This window comes from Harpia harpyja, chromosome 19 (assembly GCF_026419915.1).
Source record: "Harpia harpyja isolate bHarHar1 chromosome 19, bHarHar1 primary haplotype, whole genome shotgun sequence".
Classification (NCBI taxonomy): domain Eukaryota; kingdom Metazoa; phylum Chordata; class Aves; order Accipitriformes; family Accipitridae; genus Harpia; species Harpia harpyja.
In genome coordinates, this window is record NC_068958.1 from 13,103,235 (window position 1) to 13,121,991 (window position 18,757).

The 18,757-nt window shown below is 61.8% G+C and overlaps 3 protein-coding genes across 9 annotated transcripts in view; 1 reads left to right on the forward strand and 2 right to left on the reverse strand.

Moving 5' to 3' along the window:
* Positions 1-225: 225 nt before the first annotated feature.
* Positions 226-2,742, reverse strand: PAXX (PAXX non-homologous end joining factor). Of its 4 annotated transcripts, none has more exons than XM_052815334.1 (7): positions 2,582-2,742; positions 2,444-2,504; positions 2,300-2,334; positions 2,038-2,228; positions 1,379-1,450; positions 795-951; positions 226-667 (listed from the first exon to the last, which is right to left on the reverse strand). In XM_052815334.1, exons 1-7 carry the CDS (start codon positions 2,677-2,679, stop codon positions 628-630), a joined length of 654 nt encoding a protein of 217 aa, XP_052671294.1. In that variant the 5' UTR covers positions 2,680-2,742; the 3' UTR covers positions 226-627. The 4 variants fall into 4 exon arrangements, with proteins under 4 accessions (XP_052671294.1, XP_052671295.1, XP_052671296.1 ...); XM_052815335.1 differs by having other exon boundaries at positions 795-888; positions 1,379-1,453; positions 2,582-2,741; XM_052815336.1 differs by having other exon boundaries at positions 795-888; positions 2,582-2,721.
* On the forward strand, positions 2,692-4,544 carry TMEM141 (transmembrane protein 141). 3 transcript variants are annotated; one of them, XR_008239372.1, is made up of 6 exons: positions 2,718-2,802; positions 2,907-2,973; positions 3,110-3,193; positions 3,470-3,601; positions 3,733-3,872; positions 4,238-4,372. XR_008239372.1 is itself a non-coding variant. In XM_052815338.1 (5 exons), exons 1-5 carry the CDS (start codon positions 2,749-2,751, stop codon positions 4,315-4,317), a joined length of 366 nt encoding a protein of 121 aa, XP_052671298.1. In that variant the 5' UTR covers positions 2,692-2,748; the 3' UTR covers positions 4,318-4,544. The 3 variants fall into 3 exon arrangements, 2 of the variants coding, with proteins under 2 accessions (XP_052671298.1, XP_052671297.1); XM_052815338.1 differs by lacking the exon at positions 3,733-3,872 and having other exon boundaries at positions 2,692-2,802; positions 3,470-3,550; positions 4,238-4,544; XM_052815337.1 differs by lacking the exon at positions 3,733-3,872 and having other exon boundaries at positions 2,695-2,802; positions 4,238-4,544.
* A 1,683-nt stretch (positions 4,545-6,227) lies between these two features.
* ENTPD2 (ectonucleoside triphosphate diphosphohydrolase 2) overlaps positions 6,228-18,757 on the reverse strand; it is a 33,917-nt gene continuing 21,387 nt past the window's right edge. Inside the window, exons 1-9 of one of the 2 annotated variants that reach the window (XM_052815328.1) lie at positions 17,897-18,141; positions 11,232-11,349; positions 10,566-10,716; positions 9,751-9,910; positions 9,429-9,656; positions 8,745-9,011; positions 8,428-8,547; positions 8,014-8,148; positions 6,228-7,397 (exon numbers count right to left, since the gene is read on the reverse strand). In XM_052815328.1, the coding sequence (XP_052671288.1) occupies positions 7,197-7,397; positions 8,014-8,148; positions 8,428-8,547; positions 8,745-9,011; positions 9,429-9,656; positions 9,751-9,910; positions 10,566-10,716; positions 11,232-11,349; positions 17,897-18,007 (1,491 nt within the window). In that variant the 5' untranslated portion in view covers positions 18,008-18,141 and the 3' untranslated portion in view covers positions 6,228-7,196. Of the gene's footprint in view, positions 7,398-8,013; positions 8,149-8,427; positions 8,548-8,744; positions 9,012-9,428; positions 9,657-9,750; positions 9,911-10,565; positions 10,717-11,231; positions 11,350-17,896; positions 18,142-18,757 lie in introns of those variants that run through there. The other variant, XM_052815329.1, reaches the window with a different exon arrangement.

The following is an 18,757-nucleotide window of genomic DNA, read 5'->3' on the forward strand; positions in this document are numbered from 1 at the left end:
TCCCAGTACCTAGCAGAGGCTGGGCTCATTCTCCCAGTTCTCCAGGGGGCTGGGGAGGCTCTGACCACTCACCCACCAGCCCACTGGCACAAAGCTGGCAGGAAAGTGAATTCCTCTGAGCCCCTGACACTCCAGGTTCAGCTGAGATTGGCCACAGGGTTCCTGAGCAAGGGAAAGGCAGAATGGACTGACACATCTGCGTTGTCCCAGTCCCCAGAGACCAGCTGGCTAAAACCACCTTTACTAGCAATCAGTTAAGCATAAGCAATCTTTTTGTTACATAGCGATATAAAAGTTCTTTAAAAACCCTACCAATTCATGGCAAGCAAGGTAGAGAGGTGGCCCCTGCCAGCAGGGAAGAGCTGCAGGGAAAGAAGCCACCACTTCTGTCACCCCTACCCCATCTGTCCCCGCCAAAGGCCCTGCCACTGCACCCGCTGAGGATCTGCTGCGTGCTCAGGCCTGCCAGGTGCTGGCTCCAGCCCTCTGGGTCCTGCTTGCCCCGTCCGCCTCCCTGGGCGCAGGGGGCTCAGCAGGCCCAGGGTGCAGCGAAACCTCCTCCACCAGCCACACACGCGGCTGACAAGGCTCCAGTAGGACTGTCATCAGGGGACGGGACAGCACAGGTCAGGAGTCCTCAAAATCCACTCCAGATGGTGCCCTCTTGCTAGAAGGAGATGGAGGGAGCATCACAGCCCAAAGCCCCACACCTTGCTCCCATGCAGCTACAGAGCAGAGTCCACGAGATCTCCGTGCAGCCCAGCCACAGCACTAGGCCTGGGAGCGGCACTTACCTTTTGAAGCCAGGGTTAATGAGAGACTCTCCTGGGATCTTCCTCTTGGCTGACAAAGCTGAGCCAGCACCCCTGTTCTTCCTGGGGCTGGGGTCTGCCTCGGTCAGGGACAGGCAGGACAGGGATTGCAAAAGGTCAGCTAGTTGCTTTGGCAGTCCTGCAAGCCCAGGGTGAGCCTCCAGCAGCCCAGCCTGGCAGGCCCAACATCGTGGTGGGTGAGGAAGGGCCAAACCTGGTCTCCTCTCCCAAAGGAGGAGGGAGCCATGGACCTGCCACGGCCCCCAGTCTGGAAGAGCAGCGAAGCCTGACCTCCTCCTGGAAGCTAGCAAGCAACCTGCCTGATGATGCCCGGCATGTGACCTGAGCAGAGTGCATCCCAGACACCCCGAGGGCCACCGCGCTGAGCCCTGGCCCCTTCTGTGCTGGGAAGGGCACCAGAAGAGTGGGGCGGCTGACAGCAGCCACAGCTGAGGGGACTCAAGAGTGTCCTGGAGAGCACATGGACAGAGGACCAGCAGCCTCCTGATGAAAAGAAGGCAAACAAGCAGTGGGACCAGGGGATGTGCCCCCTGGCAATTGCCTACCTGGTACAAAGAGCTGCTGGCTCCAGGCAGCGTTCTTCTCAGGGCTGCAGGAAGACGCCAGTGTCTCCACCACTGCTGAGACAGGAACCAGAGCCAGAGCTTGTGACAACGCACCCCAATGTGGCATGCAGCACCCCAAGCCTCCCCAGCAAGCTCCCTCCCCCTCCACAGCCAAACTGAGCCACATTCTTCTCCCAGCACTCCCACCCAGGCTGCTGCCGCCCCAGGATCTTCCTAGACCCCTAAACCAGAAACCTCTGTAAGGCGACTCCCACACACAGAGATGATGGTGCGGTGCTAGCCATGGGGACAAGGTTGTGTTTCTGCACAGAGACACAACACTGCATCCTCTGGTCCCACGCTGGATCTCTTCTGCCCGAGGTGGCCAAGTGCAGACCCTGGCCAGCCTTGGGAACTGGCCAGCGCATATAGGAAAAATAAGGCAGCACCCCTGCTGTCCAGCTCTCCTGGCCAGTCCACCCAGAACCAGTGAGGAGAAACCACCTGGGGCAACACCAGGGTGGCACAGCCTTCTCCTGTTGCTGGCCGAACTGGATCACCTGGGGCACTTTGGGGGGGGACGGGGACAATACTGCAGAGGTGGCAGGGAGCTGCCCACCCTCCTCCCGCCTATACCCCCTTCCAAAACCCCCACAGACCTTCCAGGCGTCTCTCCAGGCTTTCCACATGCTCTGCCATGCCAAACACCAGTGCCTGGAGCTGGCTCCTCGCCTCGGCGACGGGCAGCTTGAAGAGATCCAGGGCTGAGCACTGGGCCTCGTCCCGCGGCTGCAGCGTGGCCTTCCCCTCGCCCAGGCTCAGCGAGGCGGCCTGCCGCCCCAAGGCCTCCCTGCGCGGGCGAGGCCGGGGTGAGTGGGGCCCTCGACAGAGGGGCCGGGTCCCCGCAGCTGCGGCACCCACCTGAGCTTCGTGCCGTGCTCCTCTGGCCGGCACCGCTGCGGAGGAGAGGGGGCACGTCTCGACACGGCCTTCCCTGGCCCCCGGCCCGGGCCCCACAGCCGCCCAGGCCCGGGCCTTTCCCGCTGCCCCAGCCCCGCTACCTACGCAGCCGAGCGGCGGGCGGACGCCGAGCTCCCCGGCCCAGACCTCCAGCGCGTCGGTCACACTGCGGGAGGCAGCAGCTCAGGCCGTGCCGGGGCCGCTCGGCCCCGGCCCCGGCCCCGGCCCCGGCCCTGCACTCACTAGACGGTGCCGCCGGGGCCGGGGCCGGGGCGGCAGTAGCAGAGGTACCGGCCCGGCCCGGCCTGCAGCAGGTGGAAGGGCCCGGCCGGCTCCGCCATGGCGGCAGCGCCGGAAGGGGCGGGCGAGGCCTGCGGGCCCTCCCCGGCACTAGGGCAGCCAGCCCCGCCATGGTCAACCTGGGGCTGCGGCGGGTGGAGGACAGCGTAGCCGCCAAGCACCCGGTGCGGCCTGCCGGGGCCGGGGGCGCTGGGGCGGGCGGGAGGGGGCTGGGGGCGGGCGCCGGTGGGGCCGGAGCCGGCGCCCCGCGCTGAGTGTGCCTCCGCAGGCGCTGCAGCAGTACGCGGCCTGCCAGTCCCACGCCTTCATGAAGGGCATCGGTACCTTCCTGGCAGGTACGGCCTGGCCCGGCTCTCCCCGTGCCCCCCCCCCCCACCCCAGCCGCTTCCCGGGGGCCGCGGGCAGCGGGAGGGGGGGTGGCCCGGGCGGGGCCGCGGCCGGTAACGGCGCCCGGCCCCCGGGTTTCGGCAGGCAGCGGAGCCGCCTTCGCCGTGCAGAAGCTGGTGAACAAGAAGCTGCCGTACAGCCTGCAGTGGAGCCTGCTGCTGGCCGGGGGTGAGCGTCCTGCCCGGCCCTGCCCGCGCCCAGGCAAGGCGGCGGGACCCCGCTCTGAGCGGGGCCGTGCCGCGGGCAGAAGGGCTGTTCGTCCTCGGCCTGGGGGACTTCATTCCCTGGCTCCTGTCACGGCCCTGCGCCTCAGGGCCCTGGGGGGGTCGGGGACGGCTCGAAGGCAGCTGCAGCAGCTCATACGCTGGCAGGTGCTTTTCCCACCGCTGCCCTTAGCAAATGCCCTTGCTGCTGGCGCTGTCGGGAGCATCTTGGTCTCTTCAGCCGCAGGGTCCCTCGCCAGCTACGTGGTAACCCGAGCCGAGACGCGGAAATGCGCCGACTTCTGGATTTACCTGGAGACAGGCAAGTCCCCACAGGAGCTTGCCGTGGCTGGTAGGGTGTCTCAGCCTGCAGGTATGTTCACATCTCTCCCTGCTGCTTTCCCTGGGCTTGTCATGCCTGTTTCTTCCCTGCTGCGACAATTTGCTGCTCCTGACTCGTAATTAAGGTGGTGACTGTTTGTGTCATTGCCAAAATCCGCATAGAAGTCCTACAGTGGCACCCTGCAGCCGAGGGATAGGAGCAGGCACCTGGGGTGGCAGCGGTGCTAGGGTGGCTGGAGCACCCTGCCTGGTCTCATGGCTCCCATGTCCCTCGTGCCCCAGCCCCATCACCTGCGCTGCAGGTACCTGAGCAGGGCTGGCAGTGTGGGGTGGGAGCACTTGCTTCTGCCTGCTGCCCTGCCTGCTTTGTGGATTCACAAGAGCCTGCGTGAAGGGCTTGCTTGCTGGAAGAAGAAGAAGAGGGTAGGGGATGGAGGGAGGCAGTAAACCACTCCACACCCCAGTTGCTCCGTGCAGTGGGCAGAGCTGGAGTGGATGGTTCCCGCAGCTGCCAGCTGCTTTCTCCCACTGGTACCCTGAGCTCCCAAAGCTGGGCCTAGCTGAAGGGGGTTTAAACGCTTCACCAGGGCTCTGTGGTTCTCTGCCCGCCCCTGGCAAACACTCAAGGACAGTCAGGGGCCCAGGGAGCTTGTTCTTTCTGTTGCAGAAAATCTGCCCAGTCCAGAGGACAGAGAGAGCGTGGCACCGCTGGTGAGAAGGAACAAGTACGGGGACGTTGTGGAGTAGCTAGGAGAGCACAGCACGCCTTGCCCGTGTCCTGCTTCACCCCTTCCTGCCTGCCGAGCCTGCCTGCACCTGTGCTGCCTGCAAGACTGGTGGGCTCTGTGGCACTGCCCAGGAACTCAGATGAGTTGATCTGGTGAGAGCGTGGTGCAGGCACCATAGGGATTGCTGCCTCCCAGGTGACCTCTGAACATCACACATGGGGGTACAATAAAAGTCAAGAGCTTAAAGTGCACATTGTGGATGAAGCAAAGGCTGGCGGTGGGACAGGAAGAGCTGGGGTGCAGGTGATAAATGTCACCCTGAGGCAGCCCCTGCAGTAAACATTGGAGCAGAGAGCACTGGTCCCTCTGAGGCCACGGTGCTTGCAATCCAACAGCACAGGGCTGTGAAACGCTGACAGGCACGGATGGGTCTGGTCTAAGCAGTGAGAGGGCAGAGCTGTTGCCGTGTGCTCTCTGTATCTTGAGCCTAGCTGGTCACAGCATCCCTGCCCCTGTAGCAGCAAAGCTTTTCTCTCCTGCCTGAATGGAGCTGAGCTGAGCCCTGCAGCTGCGTGGCCTCTGGGGGTGTTCTTTCTGCCCCCACAAAGGGGGTATACATGTGCCTAGAGCCCCTCTGTGCGGTGCCTGCCTTGCTCTCGGGGCAGTCACCTGGCCAGTCCCAGACTTTCCATCCAGATCCGTAAACAACTGGCAAGGGAATGGTACTGTCTCGAATCCTGCGCACCCAGAGGTGCATGTGGGAAGATTAAGAAGACTCTTTTACTTCCTTTTTTCCTAACAGCAAATTCCAAGTCATGGCTAGGGCAAACTGGCTGCTCTTGGTGGATGTCCAGCTCTGATTCAGCTGCAGCTGAATTTCTTAGAAGGGGAATCCCAGCCTGTGATCTGGAAGCTAGCTGGTTTCTTAGAGCAGAGCAGCAGCATTTCAGCTTCAGAGATCAAAAATGCCTCCTTCCCTGGGAGAGCTGGAGACAGTCCCTGAGCCTTGGCACAGGAGGGAGTCCCTGTGCTGGGGACATGAAGGGCCCGGGAGGAAACTGGGTTTGGGGGCTCAGAGCATCATCTGAACTGGAATCATGTTTGCCCTGTGCAGAGAGTTGGGGAGCAGCCAGCAGAACAGCTAAAAGCAAAGTGGCTGTGGGGAACAGGTGGGTTAAGCCAAGCACAGCGTACTGGGAACTCAGCTGGAGCAGGGAAGGATGTTGCTAAGTGAGCAAACCCATGAAGCTCGTGCTGCCTGCGAGAGCAAGGAGGGCAGTGAGAAACTGCAACTCTTACTAAAGCCGCTCCTCTCCTGGGGCATGCAGAGGAACGTGGTGGGGTGGGAGGTTCTTTCCAGATGGGCTTGATGAGTTGCGACTGGCCCCGCACAGGTGTCCGGTGGCTGGATGCATGCCATGGTTGCTCTGAGCTGCCAGTGACTGCATGAACAAATTGCCAACCCTGCGGGCTGCTCTCCTGCCCTGCTTGGGTACCAGACCCGGTTCCCTGGGAGCCGAGGCTCCCTACATGTTTTCCTTGCATGGAGGCTGCGGTCGTGAGTGCAGCAGTGAACGCACAGGACAGAGTCAGCTTGAGCGCTGCCTGCTCATGCCTTTGGGGTGACTGGACCTTGGGAAACCTGGACTTTGCCACCATAGCTGGTTGAAACTCTTCCGCTTCCAGGTGGGCCTGAGTCTGGAGCGAGGTTTCAAGCCCGTCTTGGTCCATCTTGGGGGATTCTCCAGGCTGGTAGAGCATACAAAGCCATGATGGTGTCTCAGCACTGGGCAGGCTGCAAGGGATTGAGACCTTCAGGCAGAGCCTGACCTGTGGCTGTGTATGAGTAGACCCCGTAAGTGGCTCTACCCCTGCAGGACAGCCAGGCTTGATCAGCCTGTTGCTGATCAAGAGCTACAGAGCCATAAGAGTGGTTACAAAGATTTATTTCTGATTATAAAAAAAAAACCAAAACAAACAAAATCAAACCTTCTGCACGTTCGCATGTCCCTGTTTTTACTCATTTGGAAATGGAGGCGCATCCTCCCAGCTGCCTGGTGTGGGGTGATGCAGGGCTCAAATCCTAAGGCAGTGCAAAACCCCACTCCCGCAGTGAGCCCATCACCTCTGTGATGGCACAGCCATGCACCAGGGAGCCACAGGGGCTTTTTGTGCCATTGCTGTGGGGACAGAGGAGGCTCTGGCTGTGGCAAAGGCAAGACTGGCTTACGAACTGCAGGAATGGGGAAAGCACCACATCTGGTTGCTGAAGGGGGACATGCTGCCTACAGCCCACTTCTGGTTGTTGCTAAGCCCCTACCCAAAGCCCCTGTGCTGAGGCTGGTGGAAGTCCAGGCCAAGATCTGGCCCTCAGGAAGGTCAGTGGGGTTTGTGCATTGGCCAGAAAGACAGCATGGGCTCTGGGTGATGCCCAGAGCTCCCTGGGAGGCAGGGCTGATGCTCCAGGGACAGGCTAGCAAGCTCAGCTATAAGAACTAGCATAAGTAATACTTCCCACCCACCCCATGCACATGAGAATAAATCCTGCTGTTGTCTGGGCTTGCTGGCCCAGTCCAGCCCAGGTCTGGCGGCAGAAAGATGCCCCAGGTCTGGACATCCAAATCCTGAGCCTGCTCTGGGGTCCGTCCCCACGTAGCACTGGGAAACCCTTAAGCTATTCTTCTGCAGGGCCAGCGGTCCTCTTCTGTCCCCCCTTTCTGCAGCTTGAAAGCAAGGGGAGGGCAAAAAGGCACAGCTTTCCTTCTGGGACAGGCAGCATTGGGTATCCTAGGAGGACATCTCCGAGCACTTGCCGCATCCCACGTGTTCAGGCCATGGAGGCTCCAGCAGGAAGGATGGTGCTGGTTCCTGCAGACAAGGCCCACCCTGTCCCTGCTGTTAGATTGTGAGGGACTTGCTGTGCCGGAGCAGGCAGACGGCAGTCACCAGAGACGTCAGGGTGGTGACCACAAAGAGCAAGATGAGGATGACCCAGTAGTTGTACAGCATGCTTTTATGGGAAGAGGGCTTCTCTGCCGGGATCATGTTGGTGAGGTTCAGCATGTAGCCCAAGGCCCAGCCAATGGAGGTTTCTCCTGCCTGTGGAAACATCATGGCATTGTCACCACCCTAGTCAACCCAGCTCCATGGCCCTCAAAAGACCTTCCAAGGACTACCTCACTGTCAGCCCAATGGAGGAGAGGGGTTTGGGGCAGTCCATAGCACGCTGAGCCCTCGCTTGCCCACTGGTCCAGCCAGCCCTGGGACAAAGCAGTGACTGTCCCATGCTGAGCTGGGCTCATCCGTTGGGAGCAGGATCTCATCCGCTCAGGCCAGTCCTGATCTTGCTGCCCATCCCATGGCTCGTGCAGGTGAGGGGACTTGGCGAAGGTGCGATCCTGCCCCGAGATAACTTCCCAACAAACTAGATCAAAGAGTTTTTTGAGATGGATGGTGTCTTGAGGGCCAAGGAAGGACTGGAGGACCTTGCAATTCATGACTCCATGACCACCCTACAGTCAGCTCAGCTCATTTTTTTTTCCATCTCCCAGAAGATCCACCCAAAACCTGGCAGTCCCAGCCTGCCCCTGTTCCCCGAGATCTTCCCTCACATTGCTTGGCTCTTTCTTGTTGTGGGATCATCTCTCCTGCAGGGCTTTTTGGCCTAACTCCAAACAGATACCATGGGATGGGTATGTGCTCTGGTGTTACCCACCTTCTTCTGGAAGGCAATGTTGGGGAAGGAACGGTTGTTGAAGTTATAGCCTTTGGTGGTGAGCAAATAAACGAACGTGCTGACAGCGCAGTAATCCGGCAACCTCTTCTCCAGCTTGGGGGCTTTCTGGAGCAGCTGGATGGGATACATGGAGGGAGAGAGAAAAGGGGTCAAGGCAGCAGGGTCCAGGCTTTCTTTCTGTTGCCTGAAGCTCTGGGTGGTTGCATCTGGCTGGCTAAGGCACTTCCCATACCCACCTGAGCCTCTCCTGGTCCCATATGGGAGTCACCACCCACCCTCCCCCTACTCCCTGGGTGCCAGGACACCCAGCCCCCTCCAAGGGCTGCTCTCAGAGCCCAGGTGAAGCCCCACTTGAAGCAGCCCTCTCCTCCCCGCCATGCCCAAGGAGCCCACCTCACTCCAGCTGGTGGCACACACGGTCTCAGCAGCATCCTTCAGGTCGCTGGGCAAGTACACGGGTGTCCCCATCACTGCCTGGATGAAGTCTACCGTGTAGAAGAAGGCAGAGAAGGCCTGATGGAGGAAAGGAGGCAGCTGTGGGACAGGCTGGGAGCAAACCCTCTTGCCATGAACAGCTGCTCTGACCAGTGTGGTGGGCACAAGTGACTGCCCTTCCAGAGCTGGGGGGGCTGGCTTTGCTGCCATGTGATGCTGGGGACACCTGCCCACCCTGCAACTGGGTCACCACCCCACTCCATGCCAGGACTTACGATGAAGTTTCCTGAAACCTCTGGCTGGAAAATGCCATCAAAGGAGCAGCGGGAAAAGGAGCAGGTGGTGAAGTCAAAGAGCTTGCTGACATGCAGAGTGCAGAGGCTCCCATTCCCGGTGCCGACCACGGTGACGGTGGTGTTGAGGGCAAGGCTTGGCCTCTCCTTCTCTGTGCAGGGGCTGTCGTAGACACTGCTCAGTGACAGGCTCTTGTGGTACCCCGTGGGCCAGCAGGGATGGGTGATGGTTGCTTGGTAGCTCGCAGCCTGCCGAAGAAGCGACACGTGGGATGTGTGAGCCGTGCTGTAGCCCCAGCTTCCTGGTGCTGTGCGGCAGCCCCAGCACCGCTGCCTGCCTGCCTCTGTTTCCCTGCTGGGAAGATGCAGAGGAGCGTGGGCAGCGGTACGCAGAGCTGGCAGTTGCCACAAGCATCTTGAGATGACTTGGGACGTCTTGGCTCTGGCTGAGGGGTACAACACCTTATGGAGAAGGTGGGAGGAAGCCCTGTGACCACGGGAGAGGGTTTGGGGCAAAACCCAAGAGTTGGCTGGGAAAGGTGTGCAGCTGGCCCTGCGGGGCTGCCCTAGAGCCAGGGCTGGGGGACACCCCTGTATAAACACCAGGGTGAGGGGGCAAGTACAGGGTAATGACAGCCAGCATCCCTGTCGAGCACACGCTGGTACCTGGAGGAGCTTTGAGAGCAGCCTCTTGAGGACCTGGTCCCTTCCATAGCAGAGGAAGCTGTGGGTGTACACTTTGTACACCTGGCCGTACAGCTTCAGCATCACCTCGTTTCTGGGGTCTTCAATGGTGTCCCTGGTTTCAAAGGTGATCTGTGTGGAAGCACCCCCAAAGTCCATGGCCCCCAGGGTCTTCTTCTGGGGCTGAATCCATTCCCCGAGCCACCCACGCTGAGCAAGGAAGACAAGAGCGGGGATGTGATGAGCTGCAGGACAGCCTGGCCACCACGGCCATCCCCGCTGGGCACCACGATCCCCTGCCCACCTTGATGAAGTTCTCCAGGAGGTAGTTTGCAGTGACCCAGCCAAAGACCCCTTCCTCTTCCCCCGACAGGATCTTTGCCCCCCGGAAATTGAAGGGGTACGACTTCAGCATGGCTGTCACGGCGCTGAGGACGGCATCTGAAGCCTGCACATTCGTGATGCTGCGGGCCAGGAAAGAGGGCAGAGTGGCAGGGCTGCACTTGGGTGCCACGAGTGGAACCCCGCTGCCTGCACAGCCCTCAGCGCCCGGCCCTGCCACGGCACATGGGGCGGGCGGCAGGTGGGTCCTCACCCGGGTACCCGTAGGGATGTCCCCAAAAAAGCCCAGCTAATTCCTCTTGTCTCTGCCGGAGAAGGAGGCAGGGATGGAGGTGTGCTCCCTCCTTCTGAGCCATACCCTGTGGCTGGGCGAGGGGGGCATGACTCACTCCTCTGTGTTGTTTTCAGGGTGTAATTATTTTCACTGCGTCCCATCAGGCTGGCAATGGGTGCAGGGGGACTTTCCTCCTGGCTAGCCAAAAAGACTGGTTGGGTCATCCCGTTGCTGGCTCCACACCAGCCGCTTTTCAGCCAGGGATGTGCTAGCTGTGCCCTGCAGAGCATCTCCTGCTCTGAAAGGCAGGAGCACCTCTGCAAGGGACACGGAGCCAGGCAGCTGGGAGATTTAGGAGATTCACCTGGCAAGGGGGCAAGACCACAGCTGTCCTTCGCCATCTCCACCCCTGCCATGGGTGGCGAGACAGCAGGGTGGCATGGCAGGGCCCCCCGGGCAGCCTTTGAGGCCAGGCAGCTGGCATGGCCAGAACAAGCACTCACTTGAGCAGGCGCATGCCAGCTGTGGCACCCAGGTAGAGTGGGGTGCCTGCGTGCTTCTCCTTGGGCACATCTCTCAGAGCCTGGTTCAGGCAGGGCACCAAGCTTGTCCCGGCAGCCGGAGGGTTGGAGCTGTAGCTGGAGATGCCAGGACCTGTGGAGAGGAAACAGCATTGCTCCCTGCAGGTGGTGGGAAGATGCTCGGTGGGAAGATGCTTGGTGGGCAGCTTTGCCCTTCCCAGGCTGTTCAAGAGGCAGGTGCTGCAGGTTTCTGTGGGCATGGAGTCCTTCAGAGTCCAGCCACATCTCCCTGCCCATGCCGCATCCCCCACTGGCTGACAGCCTGGGAAAGGTTGCTTAAATGGAGAGTGGAAAACCATCCCTCGCTCCTCACTGGGCTAGGCAGGGAGCTGAATTGTTTCCTGGTGGTTCAATGCATGCCAGGAAAAGATAAACCACAGGCATGCATGGCTGCAAACCTGGGGAGGGAGATGGGGAGGTTTTGGGAACAGAGCTGGACTCCTCATAACACCTCACTGCACTGGTGAATACACAGGGAGGCAGCGGGGCACGGCAGGGGCATTCGCACCATTGCGGTGCCCTGCCCACAGGGGACATGAGAGACCCTTCCACCAGGCACTGGCCCCCGGGGACTGGGACAGTCCTTACCCTCCACATCGCACATGCTGTGCTCGCTGACCACCCCAGTGTCATTCTCCTTGTCTGCAGGCCACTTGTAGATGAACATGGCTGTGTGGGAGGACCCGGCGTCCAGCACGATGCCATACTGCAGGGGGGAGGCAGTGGGTCAGGCCCGGAGGCAGGAGACCCCCAGCTGCCCCAGGCCATCCTGAAGGAAGGCACTGGGGCTCAACAACCCACGGTGGCTGGCCGGTCCTGCCCTGGCAGCGCCCTGCCCAGCAGCTTCAGGAGCATTGTCTGGCAGAGGCGAGCGCTGCTCAGCCCAGCATGGGCATGGCCTCGCCCACACCTGCCTGCATGGGACTGGGAACGGGTGCTCTCCCCAGCCAGGGATACTGGCCACCCCAGGATGCCGCTTGGCACAGCACAGGGACTCTGGCCTTTTGGGCACGGGGACCCTCTTGAGCTCAGACTGAGAGGCTCTTCCCCCACTGCTTGCTCCCATCTCCCCACAGCATTGCTCCTGGCCAGTGGGCATCCATGCTGAGCTGTGCCAGCAGGTCCCTGGGGCCAGTGGTGGGGGGGACACCTGGGAGAAGCCCCTCTGGGATGCAGCTCGCCAAAGAAGGGCAGCCAGGCACCTCATCCCTCCTGCCCTTGTATGGCTTGGCCATTCTCTGGCTATAAATAACCCCGTTCCCTCCTGCCAAACAAGGTTACCCAGCTCCTAGGGAGGGGCCGCCCCATGCTGCCTTCAGCCTCCCCAGGCAGACCCCCTCTGCTTTACCCTCCCCACTGCCTGCAGGCTCAGGGCAGCCTGCGCTGGCCCCCTCTGTGCCCCTGCCAGAGCTGCTTCGCTGATGCAGAGGAGGCTGTGAGTCTTGTGTGGGGGAAAGCAAGGCAGGATCCAGTGCTGGCCCAGCTGAGCATCTCTGGGGTGAAACCACTTCAGGCTTAAACCTGGCTTGTACAAAGGCCCTGTCTGCTGCCTGCCCTGCCCTGCCCAGGCCCAGGTGCAGCCCCCAGGCTGGGGCAGGCAGCTTCTCTCCCTGCCCAGCACCCGGCAGCCATCCCAGCCCTGCCTGGTGGGTGCCCCTGGTCCCATCCCTGTCCCTGTCCCTGCCAGCCACAGAGTGGGCTCCAGCATGAGTGGCTGCACAGTTGGATTTTGGCCAGCTCAGGCAGAAGAAATAAAGTGTCAGGGCGCAGGCAGGGACGCCTGGGGTTCCTGCTTATAGGCAACCCCCATTCCCACATGAACCCATGGCCCCACACCAGTGGTACTCCCTGCTCCCTCAGGGAACCATTTCCAATGGGTGACCCCCTGCCAGCCTCCCCTGGCTCCCATTAACTGCCAGTGGCTTGCCACATGGCCTGGGCCAAAAGCTACGAGCCAGCAGAGAACACCCTTCTGCGGCCAGACTGGGGCTGGTGTGCCACGGCACTGGTGTGGGGGAGCAGCTCCAGGCAGTGCTGAGGAGGAGCGGGGCTCTGACAGCGACCCCGCCCAGGTGCTGCTCCAAAGCACAAAGCTGGGGAGCAAGACCCCCAGTTTGGGCCATTTCTGGGCTGGGTGCTGGGGTCAGCGCCCCAGGCAGCCTCGGGGCAGGTCTCAGGCCCCTCCTCTGCCCAGCGTGCCATGGGCCATGCACCCCCTGGCACTAAGCGTCCCCCCCCAGTCGCTCCTCACCATAGCACCCACTGCCTTGCCTGCCCACCCTGGGGCTCCATGGGCACCCCCTGCACCTCCAGACAGGCAATCACCTGCCAGGCACAAGCAATAAATGATGCTGAGTCTGCCCCCCAAAGCTGCCTGTCCCAGGGGATGCCTGCTAGCATGTCACCACTGGCTCCCAGCCCCACAGTCCCCTCGGCACATCCCCTTCACTGCCCCAGCCCTTGCGAGCGGGTGCTGGCATCCCCATGAGGCATCCCCAAGGAGGGTCCAACCCCAGCGGATCCCTCTGCCCACATGTGTGTCCACACTCCTTGTGGCCACCATGCAGATGTCCCCGGTGACCTCACAGGGCACCGCGCCACCCCAGATATCACCTGGAGTGACATTAGCATGGTGACAAGGTGACAACACCTGTCCTCAAAGGGAAAGCATCAACAGGTCACCCCCAAACCTGAGGCTGAGCATGGCTGGGACCCTGGGAGCAGTTTCAAGCCCCAGGATGACACAGGGTGGGCTGCAGCCTGCAGGGGGGGATGGGGCTGGAGACGGAGATACCTATGGGGTGGCAGGGGCTAAGAAATGCCGGAGCAGGAGGCAGCAAGAATGACCTGCAGTGGTGGCAACACCTGGTGCCACACACCAGGAATGGGGACAGCCCAGAAGGAGCAGCGCTGGGGATGCTAGATCAACCCCATGGCAGGAACAGACATGGCCACACGAGCTTGGACACACGGCTGGATCCGGGATGGGCAGGGAAAGGCCCATGTGCCTGTGGCAGGGGGAAACCTGGTTCAGGGGATTGCGTCCTGCCTTCACCAGGGCTGGCTCAGCTGTGCCCTGCTTCCAGCCCCACAGAGAGCTGGCACACATGGTACATGTGGGGTTGCACATGTGGCAGGGGGGTTGCATGTGTGTGGAGGTGCACACATGTAGGTGCACATGTACATGGATGTGCATGCATCTGTGTGTGCACGCCTGCAGCTGTGCACGTGGTGGGGGGTGCATGGACATATGCAGGTGTGTGCAAATTTAGGTGTGGGGGTGCATGCACGTGGGTGTGCACGGGTAAGGTGTACATGCGCATGTGTGTCTGTGCATACATGCATTTAGGTGGGTATGCATGTGAGTGTGTGCCCATGTGGGCACACGTGTGTGTGTGCCTGGGGCAGCCATGCTGCCTGTGCAGGCCCAGGGAAGCGGAGCACACGTGGCTGCAACTGCAGCTGTGCTGCCCACACAGGGCGGCCGACAGTGAGAGGCAGCACTGACCCCACACCCAGGGCAAGCCCTGTGGGGAGGTGTCTTGTTGGGCGTGACAGTGACACCACTGGGGTAGGTTGCAGAAACAGCTGCCCCATGCAGGTGCATCCTGGTGCCCTTTGCTGCCAACACATGTGGGTCAGGGTGGGGAGCTCTCCTCTCAGATCCCGTTGTCCGCGCGGGCAGAGCCCATCGCTCCCAGGTGCAGGGAGGCAAAGATGGGCAGCAGCCCCAGGACTCATGGGTGAGGGATGGTCTGTGGGACCCCCCCAGTTGACGGTGACCCAGCCCCAGCAGCAAAGGCAGCAGCGCTTGGGCCCGGCCAAGGTAACAACATGCGGCAACACGAACCGCTGCAGCACAGTGGGCACTGCCAGCCACAGGGAGTGCCCGGCGCCCCGCCAGCCGCCGACTCCATGGCTCGCTCCGTGGCCTCCCCGGCATGAGAGGAGCCACTGCAGCCTCACGCCAGCCCCCTCTGCCCCGCTCCTGGGGGGCACAGGGTTTTGCACCCCAGCCTATCCCTGCAGAGGAGGCATCCTCCCTGGCAGCGCTGGTGGTGGTGAGCAGGGGCAGAAGCCACATGCACAGGGACATGCACACAGAGCGGCCAAGGCAGACCTGGATGGCCAAGAGGGTCCCCAGGGATGAAGGAGAGGTCCCGTCCCCTCCTCTAGACCTGAGGGTACACACCTGCATGGGAATCGGGGTCGGGGTCACCCACAGCAGGGCTGTGATGGCACCAGCCACTGTCCCTGTCCCTGCCCCAGACCCTGTCCCTGTCCCAGCCCCTGCACCTGGGCATCGGAGCCGTCACCCAGTGCAGAGTGAGCCACTGTGCAGGCACCAGCCATGGCTGAGCTGTGGGCTCACAGCTGTGTGGGGGGCACAGGCAGGTCGCCTGCAGGGGCCCTGCAGATGGAAAGCCCCAGGAGGGAGAAACCTGGCTGAAAGACCATCCCGTTGGGCTTACGCTAGATTTGCAGCATAAGCACTGCTCTCAGCTCTTCCAGTCAACATGTCCTGCGCCTGCCAACAGGCAGGCTGGAAATGCAGGCTGGAGGGACACAGGGATGCCCTGGCACGCTCCTGTGCTGGCGCATGTCTCCCATCATCCCTCTCATCCGCCCCAGCATGCCCGGCTGCCAGCACCCCGGGGCTTGGCGGGGCCTCGCACACGTGTTCGTGGCCCTGGCTCCAGCCCGTGGGACAGCCCCCAACCCCAGCATCTCCTGGTGGCACAGGGATGATGGATTTTTCTAACAACAGGACCCTCTGACCAGACCCTGGTGATGCTGCAGGGCTGGGGGACATGGAGGTCCCCAGCTTGGCCTCACACTGGGACAGTGTCCTCATGCCACCCCTGGCCCCGCTGCCTCCTGGGTCACCCATGGCCCCGTGGGCTCTGCCCCACTGCAGCATCGCTCAACCCAGCCTGAGCCAGGGCTGCTCAGTCGCAAAGCCCCTGCAGAGGGGACGCAGAGGGCAGTGATGTCCTCAAAGGCCTCAGGGCAGTGAGGTCACGGGTAGAGCTTAGGGGTCCTGGTGAGTGCATGGCTCTGCCCAGAAACATCCCACACCCCAGGGGAGGTGGAGGGGGATGCTGAGAACTGCCCTACTTGCTGCAGCCCAGCACCATGCCTCATGGCCGTGCTCAGGCCTCCAGCCCCCCACTCTACAGGCTCTCTGGGCTGCCCCACAGTGCAGCAGAGGCTCAGGCCTGCCCCACAACATCCCACCTCCCTCGAGGGTGTCGAGACCCACAGGCCCCCAGGTCTGCAGTGGGTTACGATGGGTTTCCTTCCTGCCACGGGAGCCGCAGCTTCCCTGGGACGGCTGGCAGGGGAAGAACCCAGCGGGCTTTGTAATGGCCAGTGAAGAGATTTGCCAAAAGAAGGAAAAAAAGGGTTGTCAAGAGAAGGCAACAGCTTCGAGGCGTCAGGCGGTGGTGCCATAAGCCCCGCTGCAGACCCACGAGGGAAGGGCAACACCGCACTCCTGGGATCAGTCCCTCCAGCAGCAGGATAGCTAATCCAGGGTATTTTTAGGGCTATATTCCAAGCAAAGGAGCTAGAAAGGGAAGACGAGCTGTAGCTCAGCAGTGAACTGCACTAGCACCCAGCAGCTGCTGCTAATGTGGACTGAGCCAGCAAGGACCATGTCTTGCCCAGGTAGGTGGGGAGGACATGCCTGGGATCCCCCACAGCAGGACCAACCTACTCTAAATCGTGTTGGCATATCTTGGGCTGAGTCAGACTAAGACAAAGCTTTGCATCCCCAAAACAGCCCTGAGCTTTGTGCAAAAGCAAACCCCTTGGTGCCTGCGTGACACCAGCCCCGTGGGAACAGGTACCGCTGGGACACCGGTGCTGAGCTCTGGCAGGCAGTGCCTCACTGCGCACACTGTGCTGGACCTCGTGTGTGCTTGGCACATCCAGGAATGGTGCAAGAGCCCAAGTCCCCGGGCCAGGCGGCATGGCCTCGGGCGGAGCAGGGCCAGGACCCACATGAGTGTTCAGGGATGCTCAGCCCCAAACCACAACACTGCCTGCAGACTGGAAGGTGCTACCACCCAGAGAGAGAAAAAGCACAACAAAGCACAAAATTTAAATTTCTGGGAATGCATCTGGCTTAAAACCAAAGCTCCAGCTTGGAACCAGGAGGAGAAAAGGCTTTCCAGGCTGACCTAAGTGCTGCATGGGGCTCTCGGTACCAATCTGTCTAATTCCCCCGTGTCCAAAGAGAAAAAATCCATTTTGAAACCAGCTAAGGACACTGCCCAAGATGCCTCAGCACGTGGTGATGGGTAGCAAAAAGAAAGGTGCCACAGGGAAGGAGTTCATCATTGCCAGGTATACTAACAGCAGCGAGTATCATCTTGGCTAAGCCAGCTCTTTTTCTCAGCCTCATCTTCATTACACCTGACAAACCCGGAGAGAAGGCAACACATCTGGCATTCAGGCTGGCTCAGAAAGTTTCCAAGCAAATTGCTTGGGATGAGAAAAAGTGGGTATTGGATGAACCATTTTCCAGGACGAGAGCCTGCTCCCCACTGAATAGCTCCGTCTGTCACCAAAAAAAAGATGACTTTTTTAAAACAAAAGAGTCGGCTGGGGGACTTGGCCAACCAGAATTTTTTGGGGAACTTCTTTCAGCATCTGCATTTACAATGAAAAAGAAAAAAAAAAAAAATCAGCTCGTTTTCACAGGGAAGCGCATTTCTCGGCCGGCAGCGATGGCTCAGTCGATGCCGCTGGAGCCCAGCGCGCCGGGCGATGCTGGGGTGCGCAGGGGTTCCCCGACCCCGACCGGGCCGCGGGAGCAGATGCTGATGCGGCAGCTCTAGCCTGGGGGGGGCCGCATCCAGACACGTCCCCGCTAGTTTTTAGTGTGGCCAAAAGCCTCCTCTCCCGAAGCGCGGGTCTGACGTGCCGGGGATGGGCGGCCGGGGGTCTCCGCCGGCGGGGCTCTCGCTGCTGGCCCGGCGGCGGCGGCCGCCCTGTCCCTGCGCGGCCCGGCGGGGGGGGGCTGCTCCCTGCGACCCCCAGCCCGCAGCTCGGGACCCCCGCAGCCCCGGCGGCCTCCCCTGACGCTGGGGATCCCCTGAATGCCGGAGCCCCTCCCGCACCGCGCATCCCGCAGATCGGGGTGCCCGCTGCGGCTCCTCCGGTCCCCGGTAGCCCGGGTTCCCCCCCCCGTGCCCGCCGTCCCCGTCCCCTCCGTGCCCGGTGTCCCCCGCGCCGGCCCCGCTCACCTTGAAGCCCGGCGGGCCCCGCGTGTCCCCGGAGCCGAGGCAGAGCAGGAGGATGCCCAGGAGGCAGCCGAGGGCGAGGAGCAGGAGGATGGCGGCGACCCGGCGGGCCATGGCGGGGCCGGAGCGGGGGCAGGTGAGCGGCTTCGCGGCGGCTGCTGCGGCTCCTGCTGCTGCTCCTCCTCCCCCGCCGCCTCCTCCTCCTCCTCGCCCGCCTCTCCCGGCTGAGTCACCGCCGCCCCGGCCCACCCGGGCGGGACACGGGGCTCCGCCGGGCTGCGGGGGGCCGGCCCCGGGCTGCGGGGCCCGCGGCTGCCCCTGCCCCGGGCTCGGCTCCGTCCTGCCCGCCCCCGACCCGGGCATCGCCCCTGCCCCGGGATCAGCCCCATCTACCCGCCCCCCCCCCGCCCCCTCGAGCATGGTCCTTGACCCCGGAGTCAGCCCCATCCCGCCCCCCCCCGGGCATCACCCCTGCCCCGGCATCAGCCTGGTCCTGCCCACCCCCTGCGCCACCTCGGGCACCACCGTTACCTCGGGGCTCAGCCCCACCCTGTCCCTCCTCTTCCCCGGGCATATCCTCTGTCCCCGGGATCAGTCCCATCTTCTCCCCCCACCAGGCATTGTCCCTGACCCAGGACTCAGCCCCATCCTGTCCCCCTAAGCATCGCCCCCAAGCCAGGACTCAGCCCGGAGGTGGGTCTGGTGGGAGGCAAGAACACCCTGACCAACAGAAAAGCTCTGAGACAGTGTCTCACCTACCACGATTAACAGCTATGAATATATTACCGCTTTTAATCATTACAAGGAGTTTGTGACAGTCCTGAGGAGTCCAGACGTATATTGAGATTGTTTTTAATATGGTCA